The 14,044-nt window shown below is 38.6% G+C and overlaps 1 protein-coding gene across 1 annotated transcript in view; it reads right to left on the minus strand.

The window, feature by feature from the left end:
- Positions 1-11,868, minus strand: part of LOC590292 (WAP four-disulfide core domain protein 1) — a 32,963-nt gene extending 21,095 nt beyond the window's left edge. Inside the window, exon 1 of the mRNA XM_789901.5 lies at positions 11,564-11,868. Coding sequence (XP_794994.4) covers positions 11,564-11,716 — 153 coding nt within the window. The 5' untranslated portion in view covers positions 11,717-11,868. The remainder of the gene's footprint in view (positions 1-11,563) is intronic.
- Between the last annotated feature and the right edge of the window lie 2,176 nt (positions 11,869-14,044).

Consider the following 14,044-nt stretch of genomic DNA (forward strand, 5'->3'; position numbering starts at 1 on the left):
AGTGCCTGGCATAAGTCAGAGGGCAATGTCCTCCCAAATTGGGTTAGCAAAGTGACAAATGAAATTGAGAAATAAAGAAAGATGAAATGAGGAAAATACTACATCAGCCCCCTCCTAGAACGTTGAATAGAAGGAAACGGGCGATAATAGAGAAAAAGTAATATTCCGAATGAAAATATATGAGAAAGTCTCATTTGAAATGCCAAACTTGAACATAGCGATCTGAGAAATGTACTGTTCTCCCTGAACGAGTTACAAGCATGGTATGTGAAAGGCTTTCAGTAGTAATGAATAGAACAGTAATACATGACATGGTATGCATCGAATAAACGTGTATAAATGCAAGAGCATAAAACATTCGAAACAAAATCCAGAATGTATACATTTGAAGAAAGACAAAAATGAAATTGTTAAGTCCAAAAAGTCAGGGAATAATAAAATTGTACAACCAAGCTTCCAAGTAAACGCGGGGTCACCAATGAAGAATTATTAGTGTGTAGATGAATTGTGATTGGAAATTGTAAAGGCGTGTTCACTGATCACACAACATAACTCTCTTTTTAATTTAACTACGAGGAAACAAGGTTGCACTGGCAATAAAATACATGATAAAAAGTATTCCCTTTTCGTTATTTTATTGGGTACTGATTTGCAGACACAACACTTGCAAAGTGTAGTCATGCAAGCAAATAAATGATTCAGAATGAGAATCACATTAATGAGGATCGTGGATATTGCACGGAGTTTAAATGGTCATGTATGAGATGGACATGAATAAATGCAGTGAATGAATAGAGCTTACGACAATGGTAGAAATGACGTCGAAAGTCCATGAAGATGATGATGATGGATGAAACGAAGAAAGGGGCTCACGCGATGATTGTGCGGAGGCTTGATGATGGAAACGCGACTTCGTTGACGTGGCTGAAGAGCCGAGAAGAACGCGATGTCGATGCCGACGCTCATGATGATGATGAATGTAGCGCTCGGGCGAGAAGAAAAGAGAAGAGATGTGGCGCTCGACGACGAGGCAGTGAGTCGCTCGATGTCGGAGGCCCAGGTTGAAATGTAGACATCAAAGCCGGTATAGTGGTGATCGTGAAGAACAGTGGGTCGCTCGATGCTGGATCGATGAGCCGGACTTTGTGAAAGTGAAATCATCAGAGTTGCAGTGAGTTGGACTCGTTGATGAAAGTTCAGGCGAGCTACAGTGAATCGAGCTCGTGTGTGAAAAGAGCTACCGGAACAAAGTAGCTAGCAGCTCCCAGCGGAGAATCAGGAGCCATGTCGGTTCCTGATTTAAGCGTTCCACTGCAAGACTGCCCGTCCTTTGAAGACGGCAGGATAAAGAGTTGATGTGCCATACAAGAGGTGATAGGCACGGAAGAGAATTCTCCAAATGAAATGAAGGAGGTTAAAATTGAAGATGGATTTGCTCCTTGTGTATGCATGAAGCAAATAGTAGAAGTAGAGGTGACATTCTCATATTGACGTGTTACTTCATCGAAGAACTATGAGAAGTGTGGTAGAGGAGAAAGTTAGAGAGATGTTGTTTTCATCCTTCTTGGGAGGCAGGATAAAAACAAAGAGGGTACTATATACCAATTCTGGGAAGGGAGAGTGAGTCACTGGTGATTACCAGATACAGGGACATTGAAGCCATTATGCTGACACTTGTTGACAAATATATAGGGGTGGCAGTGCCTGGCATAAGTCAGAGGGCAATGTCCTCCCAAATTGGGTTAGCAAAGTGACAAATGAAATTGAGAAATAAAGAAAGATGAAATGAGGAAAATACTACACTAGCAATAATGCCAGCCAATGCTAAAGGGAAATAAACATTGCAAGACCTGCAGAAACATCATTATTATTACTGATGTGGCTGCCCTAGATAAGTAAGACGAAATCATTTTCATTATTGATAATCATCGGGGATAAATTACTCATCTGGCTGCATGAACTGTGATTCACCTACTTAAATCTCCGATATAAAATCGGATAGATTACTTTTTTCAACCGAATTTGAATAGAAAATTTTCTAAAAACGGGAAAAAAATAATCGTCTGACTATAAATTATATACAAGACAAAAAGTTTTAAATGCATAAATCTCTAAAAAAAAAAAATCAAAAAAAAATCCAGGGCGGTGGATGGGGTGAGGGGGTGAAGTCAAACCACTATTGCCTGTTAGAAACCAGTCGTTCAAGACACCAAGATAGTCTCTTTTAAAATTGAGGAGATAATATAATATGTTTCTGATGTAGAACTGCACGATCCTATTTCATCCTTGCGTGATATAACAGGCAATCAAGCTTATTAGGTGCCCCACTAAATCAGCAATTAATTCCCCCCTCGTGCGTCACGACCAACTGCTGTTATATCTCTTCATCCCCTCGTTGCCAGCTGATTAATGAGTTAAGGTAATCATAAGGTACGTCTAGATCCGCTTAGATCTTAAGCCGTATCCTCTCAGCTTATTGGGTTTTAATGGTATTACTATTATAGACCAACTCATTGGCTGCTATTTTGCATGTTTTCTATCAGCTAGATCATTGTATGCAAAGTTCATCAATAGCGAAGCGCTTGCCAAGTGGCGTAGCCGTGGCCAATAGGGTGGGGGCGGGTGTGGGGGGGGGGGGGGGGGGGGTGGTTGAGTGCCCCACAGATATTGTCTGGTGCCACAGGAGTCACTGCGAATAGCTATTGAAGATGCAGATAAAAAGAATATACATTAAACATTGTATAAGTCATGTAATATAATAAATAGCTCCCTGAGATAACACATAAGCGTAGTTACACTTCATCGCGAACCCCTTTTGCCCATACTATTCCAAATATACACTGCTTCTCCTGTCCTTTCCATAGTATTATCTTCTATCTTTCTTCCAGTCTTGTCGCGTCAACCGACCCACTTTTGCTGAAATCTGTTATCATTTCTGAATACACATTTTCAAATTCTTTTTGTAATATCAATGCCATTAGCCGTTTGGTATATTTGACTTTTCGCCAGCCACGCCCACTATATCTTCTGTAATTGATTAATTATGGGCTCCTTTATCCTCATGTATGCCCCTCGCATTCATATTCCCTTCGATTGTTCTTTCTCTATGTCATCCCATCCCATTCCCTTTGCTTCATAGAATTATCTTATTCATTACTTATCTATTTTCAAAAATACTGTTTTATTTTAGTCATTTATCATTCTGAGAAACTAATAAAATAAAAACCTTCATTGTTCTTTAAACCCTTCCACTGAAGACCTTCACACCATCTCTCTTTATTGTTTAGCACTTTTATATCTAACAATTAATTTCATTCTTTTTCTTTTATTTCCTATATAAGACAGTAGAATCACTGTTTCAAATTTCAGAAGAGTTTATATTTCTATTTCCATTTCATATTATTTCATTTTTCTCGCTTTATCTTCCATTATATTTTCTTTCTCCTCATTCATTTAATTTCAACTTTCACCAACTTTTCGTGTCTCTTCGATACCGCTTCAGCATCTCCTCATCTTTCTCTCGTCTCACGCAGAGTCGGCAGTCACTCCTCAGAAACCAACCGTGTCCCCTCCAGAAAGGTCAAATGCAAAGGTCAAAGGTCACATGAAATGAAATACCTGTATGCCCGGGGCTTGATGAGATAACGAACGTCAAATTAAACCCTAAATTCGGATTCTATTACTCCAAGATGCCCTAGAATTTCACATTTGATGAGGATTAACAGGTTATTCAACAGTCACATATTTTCTCAATTTCATTCGATATTTTTCAAGAAACCAGGAATGAGTTTTTTTATAGGATGGGGCACTTTGTCGAATTCTGTGAATGTCATGAACGTTCAGTGAACTAATGGACAACCAACAAATTATTTTTATTTAGTCCATTCAATTTCCACAATCTCTTTTCAACAAAACAACAACAACAACGAAAAAACAGAAAAATTGATGGATAATAGAAAATACCTATAGGTATTTTCTATTCTATCGTACGAATCTAAAATGAAATTTGTGATGATCTAAACTCTTTTACATGCAACATTACGATAAGTATAAACAGTACACGATGTACTCAACAAAATCACTTCATACTGATGATATTTATTCATTAATTATTATTTTTATAAATTCTTTATACAAATTTAGTGGAGAAATTCGGTTACGCAGAGGCAGGCAGATATTACTTGCAATGTCTCCAAATTGAAAACAAAGCATCAGTTATGAACAATAGTTGGTGGATGACCCCTCCGAGGAAGGAGGGCGGACTATCAAACTGATTCACGATCACAATCCTGCTAAGACCTTAACCTTTAAGTATTCTGTGTAAACCAAAAACTCATTACCCTTGACCAAATTGGCAACGTTAAGACCCAGATTTATGATAGTTTACTAAAATGAGAAGTGTTCACGCTAGACTGTATGATTGATATGCAACAGGGGCGTCATTCAATCACTTTATATGGCTGGGGCGGGGGGGGGGGGGTGGCGGTTGGACCAACTTAGCCCCAAATTATCCAAAACGTTCACCCAAAGCAGCAAAAGTTAGTACAACTATTCGATTACCAGACAAGGCTAGCGGTTTTAGAGGGAGCTTGGGGCCCAAGCCTCCCAAAAGTCTTATAGCCCTCTTTAAAAATGATTAAACATGACATCAAAAGATGCACATGTAGAAATTGAAAGCAAGCCCAAAAGCCTCCCAAAATCTATCAAAGATCTGTCAATATAATTTGTTTAGGGGAGGAGCTAAACCCTATAGCGACGCCCCTGGTCGGCAGCCACTGGTGTTCAAACATGACTCATTAACTTATTTTTTTTTGGGGGGGGGGCGAACCCACACTCATAGTAAAACCTTTACTTTGTAGTACACGTAGTTTCATTTTCAGGATAAACTGGGAAAGTTGTAATCTTTCGCAGAAACGAGACGTAAAACTGATTGAAAGTATTATGAAAAATGTAACGAAACACTCGTATAGAACATTGGCCTTTCAAAAACATGTTAGCAACATAATGATGAGAGCCAGAGGGACATTATATCTGTTTGAAATGATATGAGTTAACGCCCTTCTTGCTCTAGGCCTTACGGTAGCAGAGAGGAGGTTCAAACTGGAGGACTTTGGAAAGAAGTGGAGAAGTATGAAGAACGGGTCCAATACGTTGAGATGTAATGATGCCTTGGAGCGATATTATCTTGCGTTACATTTTCAATTGGGTATTAAGATTATGTGCAGTGTTGGTTTCTGCCGCCCAAAAGATCCCAGAGAGCCGCCCTCAAGTTATTTTTATTTTCACCTCATAATAACAGAGGGGGAGAGAGAGAGAGGGAGAGAGAGATAGAGAGAGAGAGGGGGGAGGGGAGAGAGAGAGAGGGAGAGAGAGAGAGAGAGAGGGGGGGGGGGGGGGGAGAGAGAGAGAGAGAGGGGGGGGGGCTATGCGTTATTCATTTTCTAGGTTCACCTCACCTTATGTTGAGTATATCCTGGACCTTATCAATTTGTATAGGCCTATATATTCTCATCCATTTTCTCCTTTTTCTCCCTCGCTCTTCTCCCCCTCACTTTTCATTTTCTATATCTTCAGTTATTGTTATCTTTCTTTCTCTTACCCATCATTTATTTCTCTACTTTCTACTCTCTCGCTCTACGCCTCCTAGTCCTATACCTCTCTCTGCCTCTCCCCTCTCTCTTTCATTCTGCGTTAGCCGATCCTAAGTCTAAGCGCCATTTCTTTCTTGCATTTTCGCAAGTATTTCACACATTTTTTTGGTCAAAAGATTTTTTTTTCCTCAAAAATACTTACTTCAACCGAAATATACAAAAGAGACCGGCTCAGTGCAATGCCCTGCAACCTTCATTTAGTACCTCTCAGAAAATCCCAACAATAGGTAAATGAAATCTGACATTTTTACTGTCCGTTTTACGGCCTCAAAACCTATCTTATCTTTAACAGAAAATATTGACATTGTGGATCCCCTCTTGAATGGTTTTCCGCGTTCAATTGACAATCAGTATTCAGTATTCTGCTAGAGAATTGCAAACAACTTGAATAAAGAGGACGAGCTAACAAAGAGACCATTCATTGTATTTTTCGAAATAGTTAATTTATTACTTAAATAAGGTACGTATAATGATATTCCTAATGATTGATGTAGTTTGGGGTCCCTAAGTTCACCAGTTATCCGATCCCATAACAATATATTTATTTAACAATAGGTTTATTTTCCCAGGGAAGCCTCATCGGCTTCAATGCTGTTCTTCATGAGGGCCTTACACATATTATTATTACCCTAGCAAGTTACCAGGTACCCATTTACACATGGGTGGAGAGTGACCAATGTGGATTAATATCTTGCCAAAGGACCTTAGTGCACGGCTGGGATTCGAACCCTCAACCCGTGGATTGAGAGTCAGGTGAATGAACCACTATACCACGACATCTTACTTTTTTTGTATCCATAAGTACGTTTCCCCGAGAAGGACCAGGGGCCAAGTCCTCTATAAAATGTAGAAGAATAAAATATGTGTAATGCATGTGTTTTCTGTATTTCTGATCAGCAATTCTTGTCTACCATACTATTTGTAACGTAAGGAGTATGACGAGGGTATGATGTGAGGTTGGAGAGGGTATATCTGAGCGCCGTTTAAAACTTCGATTACATTATTGACAATTACATTCTCCTGAATATGTTATTCTTTACCCAGACATATTCTTACTTCATTCTCATTCTATTCGCATCCCTGCACCAGCTTATAGGCTAATGCTTATATCAACCTCCAATCTGAGCCCCTCGTTGCACTGTTTTCCGAAAGAGAGGGAGAGAGAGAGAGAGAGAGAGAGAGAGAAAGAGAGACAGAGACAGAGAGAGAGAGAGAGACAGAATTAGAAGGTCCATGGACAGAGAGAACTGAAGTGTTTATCTATCTTACCCTAATCATAAGTCAATGTTTAAGATGAACGGAGCCGTCTTCAAACGTCTGAAAAAAGGGCTGAAGGAGAAGGGTCTTACATCAATTTTTCTTAGCTCTAATTCTAATGTCAAAATCCATGAACATATTCGTCACCCTATCATGATGTATAATTCACACACAATAAGAAGAATTACAAGAAGCAAAAAAATATTCGCGACAACAGGGTCGTTAATACATTTTATCATCATTGAGCTACCCGGTATCATACGTTGACCTTGTTTTCTAAATTTTCACTTTCCAGTTTCTGGAAAGTGTAGGGAGCGAGCCAAAATTTCGACATTTTGATAAAAGAGAGAATGAAAGTTTTATCATCAAAATATGACTAATTTCGTAGGAAGGTGATTGCCCGAATATTGATAATTTCAAAAATGATCAGGGAGGGGGACACAGACCCGCCCCCTCCCCGTATCTTTGCGTATAATGAAGCATGTACAATATTTTGTAGTTCCAAATGCAAACAGTCATGTCTATTTCCTGTTTCGGCATTCTAAACCCCTTTACGTTCAATCCGCTTTAACGCTATACAGGCTGATCTCTTACTATAAAAGGTTTCCGCTTCGGTTTCCATCATTTTTTTCAATTCGTATCAAATTGTGATGTATTTTTGAGAAGACACACACTCTTTAATACCCCTTGAAAACGGCAATTTCATTTCACAAAGCTTGAGCTATTAAAACATTTCCGGACGTTCATTTTCCCAAGCATATTTGAGCTGCCATGTTGTATACATCTTACCACAATCCAGACAAAAAAGTTGGACCTGGCCTTTAATTCTTGAAGAAAGAGAACCAATATTGGGACCAAATATGTGCTCAGGGCGCCGCAAATATTTGCCAAGTGTTTCAGAAGTGGATTTGTTCCCCCTCCATGAGGACTTATACTTTTCATCATTAGGGCGTGTGACAGGGTCATTTGCCCTGCCACGACAAACAAACATGGCGATTAAGTTGAAAATATTTACCTCATAAATCAAAGTTATCAAACGATGTCGGCCCTTGGAAAATTGTAGACGACTTAATCAGAGTACGAAGTCAAGGCAAACAGTGTTGTTGCACAGGATGCGTCATTAGCCTGACGGAGAACTAAGTCAGCGACTAACGTGTGTTCATTGACGCACCATCCGAGAGGGATTTCGTACCGAAATTGAATGCAAAATGAAAAGACCGAACGTTGCGTTGAATTATCATTGGCGTATGCGCTAAACATTGAGAAAATTATGGTTGCATTATTCTAATATTTAGTATCTTATTGACCAATATGACAAATTTCATGACCGGCTTTTTTTTCTCGCATAAGAGGGGGTAGAAACCTGTGCAGCTATTCAACGAAACGCTCTTGAGCTGCCCCTAGCTCCTAGACCCAACATCAACTATTTCTCACTTGTTATGAATCCTTAAAAACTATTTGTTATTAAACCGGTTCATCGATTATATCATTAGCTAAATCGAGCATGCCATTTTAACAACGGTTCGGAGGTTATTCTTGCCTCGCATTAGTTTAATTGCCACAGTCAAGTGATACAATTTGATGTCTCACAATTTTATTGAATACATGGAAGTTCGCTTCGTTACCTTGTGAGGGTTAATCAGATCACAGATCATTACGGTTATCCTTGAGATGGGTTTGCTAAGGAGACACAATAGCTCCGCGTCAATGTCCTACATTAACCGAATTCTAAACTTAAACCCTGGACCCAACTCTAAACCCAACCCTAACTTCAAACCTAAGTGTATACCTAACCTAAAATAAAATTGCAACGAAATGAAGCCAGGAGCAATTGTCCCATGTAATATGTTCTGGCGACAATTGCTCACTTTAAAAGAATTTCTAACTAAAGCCCTAGACAAATTAACATGATCTTGAATATACCTTGTCTCAACTCTTTAATCCTTAACAAAATCTTAAATTAATCTACTTGCAAGCGTTGAAGTAAAGGGTGCCCAAACTGGTCGCTTGCATGAAATTATGTACATTGTCATTGACATTGGAAATGAGATGTGCTCAATATTCTCGGCGACGAGGCATAGGCTGTATTAACCATACTAGCAGACAATGCCACCCGCCCTCCTAAAAAAAAAAATATGTTCAATATTTTCCTGCTCAACAACGCTTAATGTATCTCCATTGTCTCGATGAAAAAATGTTTACAACATCGATAGGAAGTGGTTTTACAATTGTGTTCATTTAGTCATGACCGTGATGCTGGGCTTAACCGTAACCTTGGATGCTTAGAATGTGAACTTGAGCCCGACATTCGCGTATTAAAGGGAAGGTCGGGGTTTTGGTAGAGGAGGGGGAGGGGGGGGGGGGGGGGGGGAATTTTTGAGCTTGCTCTTTCTTGCTTATTTTCTATGTCAGGATATGGAAGTAAATAAATTTAGTAGATGTCCCCTTCAAAAGGATGGCACTTAAAATGCTCTCCTATTCGAAATATGACGAGAAATAGTTGTAAAATTTGGACCAGAATTTCATCTCCAATATGATTATGAAGTCCCATATACCCATTTTGTGTGCAGTGATTTTCACTGCAGGTCTAGGCCTAGTGGACTTTCAGCAATAATGAATTGATTTCTTATTATTTTGAATACCTCACAGTGCACACACAAATTCATATTTGAAATCCAACCCTCCAATGCATGCTTGCTTCAGTTGACGTACAGAAAGGGCTAGTACATTTAAACATTGTTTAAAACATCACTATTAATATGCAAGCACACCAGCACGTGATAGCTCATTCTCATTTTTAAGAGTTTTTCGCTGGTAATTTATGCGTTTTTATTCACTTACAGTGAAAGTAAGAAAAATATTTCCTAACCTAATACAACTGTTACATGCTCAAAAAAGTACGCCGCGACAAATGCTTTCATAAAAAGGCTATACAACCCATTATTCACAAAGCACTTACGCAAACAGTATAGATGAACTGTAAACGACCAGTTTTTATCACTTTAAATACTATTTTGGTTAAAGACCCATTTGCAGAAATGGCGCATACCAGGAGGAGATATGCTTAGAATTGATAATAAAAGAGATTTTTTTCCGGTATATTGTAGAGAATAATGGTTTCTTGATCGCGGGGATGAGTAATGCTATGTGAAGCTGTGATGAAAACATACCAGACAAGCTTTGCAACATGCGATTGTTAGAAGGGGGATTATAAAATATCAGATTCACAGAAGTAATTGATGAGAGAGGGAGGGGGTGTGTGAAAGAGTAAGCGAGTGAGTGAGTGAGAGAGAGAGAGAGGGAGAGAGAGAGAGAGAGAGAGAGAGGGGAGAGAAGAGGGGGAGAGAGGAAGGGGGCGGGGAAAAAAAACGCTATGGAAGAGAACAGAACAAGAGGACGAATGATGATAAGAAGTAAGAGGAGGAGAAGAAGAAAAGGAAAAAGGAAAGAAAGAGAGAGAGAGAGAGAGAGAAAGCATAGCTGGGTAGATATAGACAGACATATAGATAGATAGGCAGAAGAATGAGGGAGGGACGAAAAAAAGAAAGAAAGAGAGAGAGAGAGAGAGAGAGAGAGAGAGAAAGAGCGGAAGAGGGTGAAGGAAAGACAAAAAGTGAATGAAGAAAACAGAAAACCAAGAGAGAGAGAGAGAGAGAGAGAGAGAGAGAGAAAGAGAGAGAGAGAGAAAGAAAGAAAGAGCAATAAGCATGTAAAGGAATGTCGCATTCATTATGAAGCCCTGAAATCCTGTGGTTTGACTGCATAATAGTTTGTGACATGACAAATCAGATAAAATGCCTCTTTTTCTAAATTTAGTGACTTCCCGAGCATCAAAATACTTTAAACAAACACCGAATGAGACATGATAAAGGGATTATCTGTATGTTGCCCCCATCCCACCCTGATAGACAGGGGTGGGAGTACTGATGGAAACCTTTGTCTTTTTAAAGGTATCACCAAAACTATTCCATATGTCGAGAGTTGAATAAGAAGTCTGCACGTGTGCTTATTATACTAACAATAAATATATTTGGATGATAAACGGCGTGCGTTGATAGGCGCCGCTATAACAGTAAGCTATTATTAATGTGGCCATTCAATAAATACATATGGAAAGATCTGGAAAAAGTTTATCTCCTGAAATTTATTTGAGTAGTAGAAGTAGTAGTAGTAGTAGTAGTAGTAGTAGTAGTAGTAGTAGTAGTAGAAGTAGTAGTAATAGTAATAGTAGTAGTAGTAGTAGTAGTAGTAGTAGTAGTAGTAGTAGTAGTAGTAGTAGTAGTAGTAGTAGTAGTAGTAGTAGTAGTAGTAGTAGTAGTAGTAGTAGTAATAGTAGTGGTAGAAGTAGTAGTAATAGTAGTAGTAGTAGTAGTAGTAGTAGTAGTAGTAATAGTAGTAGTAGTTGTCCTAATCATTCGGTGTAGATATGATAGTACTTTAACTCTTCTGATATATTAATTTGAATTCATTTTTTTTTTTTTGGGGGGGGGGCATAATAATTATAGGTTGCAACCAGCTGAAGATGCCTGAAGGGGAGGAAGAGAGAAAAATCCAAATTATCAATTAGATGGAACTTAATAGTATAGATAAAATCGAATATGTTATCATCACACGATAACAAACTTTCCTTGTCAAAATTTGTTCAAGAATCTTACCGCCAGGGCTCTATCCGGCGTAGTGCATTCAACCCAATGAGGTCCTCTTCTCGATTGGTGAGGCAACGAACTTGCCGTCTGCACCAACACCAGCGATAAAATCACAAAAATTAAACATAAAACACAGAATCCATCATGTGCGGGGGCCATCATCGTCACATCCAAATCCAGAAGAAGGTCATGAATTGTTTTTATTCCAAAGTAATGTCCATGGATGAAATTTGTGCAGGTGTATCTTTTGCGTGGGTTACACTGAATCTGGTGAGGTTACAAAATACGCATCAGTGCGATCAGAACTCTAGCAGACGGTTTTGGTCCGATCGCACGTTATGCGATCGATACTCATTTTTGTGCAAATCTTTAAAGCTGACAAAGCAGGTTAGAAGTACAATCCTACATCTTATGATGGTGGTGCTTTTGTCTTCGTAGACATACGGGGAAGAGAGGAAAGGGGAGGGGGATGCAACCCCCAGGATTTTCTTCGTTTTATCGACCACCTCAAATTTGGGCATCTCACTACGCGAATATTCAAATTCGGGTAGTGAGATGCCCGAATAGTCTAATGTAACTTTTTTGTAATTCTCACTACATGAAGAGTCCAAACTTTTGCGGAAAAATTTAGAATCACAAGAGTTTATATTTGTGGTACTTTTTGTGGTAATTTTGACCACCCTCTTTTACTGTAGCTTGCATCCCGTCACTATGATAAATCGCTTCCTCATAATGCCTGCGTATATAGTTGGCAATGGTTATTTGATAATATTTTCATTTGGTGACGTGGAATGCCGTCACGATTCTGACTCGGTAATCCCAAAGTGTGACAGAAATAGCAAATACAATTTTATTTAATAGAACAAAATGAACGGCATGATCAGACGATTACTAAACAAGATACCCCCCACCCCCTCCCCATTTTTTCCAGTGCTGCGGCTTGGAAGGTTGATGAATCATGAAACTCATATTCAGCAATCAACACCTCTGTCAGTAAATCATAGTTATTCAGACAACTTGAAATCAAAGGTGGAAACTAATTGTTGTTGGCGGAATAAAATTCCGTTATATTTTAGAAAGCGAGTTCAGGTAATTTTTAACATTTGTGGTCAGTTTCTTTTTCACCGTCAGGTCAGCAAAAATTGGTCCGACTCATCATTTTTTGCGTATATAGTACTGTTCTAATGTGCTTCACGGATAATAATCACCATTATTGAATCATATACTGGTAGCCAATGTTCCATGTTTCGAATCAATAAGATTTTTAGGGACTTTTGCGATTTAGTTAGTTTTGACGATTGCCTGGGTTGGTATTATTTTCACTTCAGATATGCTCAGAGCTACGAGATATGACCCGGATTGGAATGTCTGAACGCTGTAGGGCGCCCTACTTCTTGCAACATCTTGCAGCAGTGTCTGACGTTGGTGGTCCCCTTATTTTTTTTTGTATATGATGAACACCAATTTAATGTGCGATAGTTTTTGTAAACAATATGAAGCAATACCCAAAAAGACATACGTCTGCCCAGTCATTTCTGTTTCTTTCTCTTTCTCATTTTTGTTTTTTCTTTTTCTTCTAATCGATGGAGGGTGATGGGTGCCCCTGCCCCTTCTGTAGCTTTACCCTACGAGCCTGAAGATATATACCGGTAGTGGTAAAATTGCGGTTCAAGGGGTATTGCGGTTCAATATTGTTTACATATTGCCTTCAGACAATACTTTAACCTGAATTCGCAAAAAGCAGAAATATGTGCCCAAAATGTTCAATATTGAAGTGCATTCGCGATATCTATCCAGATGTAAATGAAGTAAATAACAACATACATACGATACATAAGTGGTGCACTGCTAACAAACTTACAATTAATTCCATGAAAACTAATTTCATGTTAATAGTAGGAGGAAAAAAATAGGTATGAATGGTAAACTAAAAATCGCTGGCGAGGAAATTAAAGAGGTTGATGTTGCCACTTTTGTTGGGGTTCATATTGATAGACATTTGTCTTGGAACAGTCATATTCGTTTTGTAAATCAGTGTATTAGAAAGAAATTTGGAGTGCTATTTAGATTGCGACATTTTATTCCTAGCCGTACTCTGATATTATTATCATATAAAGCATTTATACAACCACGCATTTCTTACGGAATAGAGGTGTGATGAAGCACTTATAAGACTAGCCTAAGAAGTATATTATATTCACAGAAAATGGCAGTTCGTGCTATAACATTTAGTGAATGGAGAACTCCTTCAGATCCATTATTTAAAAGATTGCGAATCCTAAATGTGAATAATTTACATGATTTATCTATTTCTACTTTCATGTTTGATCTAGTCAATGGAAATTTGTCTCATATTTTGATAGAGTACTGTGACATTAAAGAACATAGCTATTCCACAAGACAAAAAGAAGGTGAATTACGTCTTCCAAAATTAAGAACGACACAAGGTCAATTTTCATTGTCTTTTGTGGGCAGTGAATTTTGGAATAG

This window comes from Strongylocentrotus purpuratus, unplaced genomic scaffold (assembly GCF_000002235.5).
Source record: "Strongylocentrotus purpuratus isolate Spur 01 unplaced genomic scaffold, Spur_5.0 spur5_scaffold_16, whole genome shotgun sequence".
NCBI classification, from domain to species: Eukaryota; Metazoa; Echinodermata; class Echinoidea; order Camarodonta; family Strongylocentrotidae; genus Strongylocentrotus; species Strongylocentrotus purpuratus.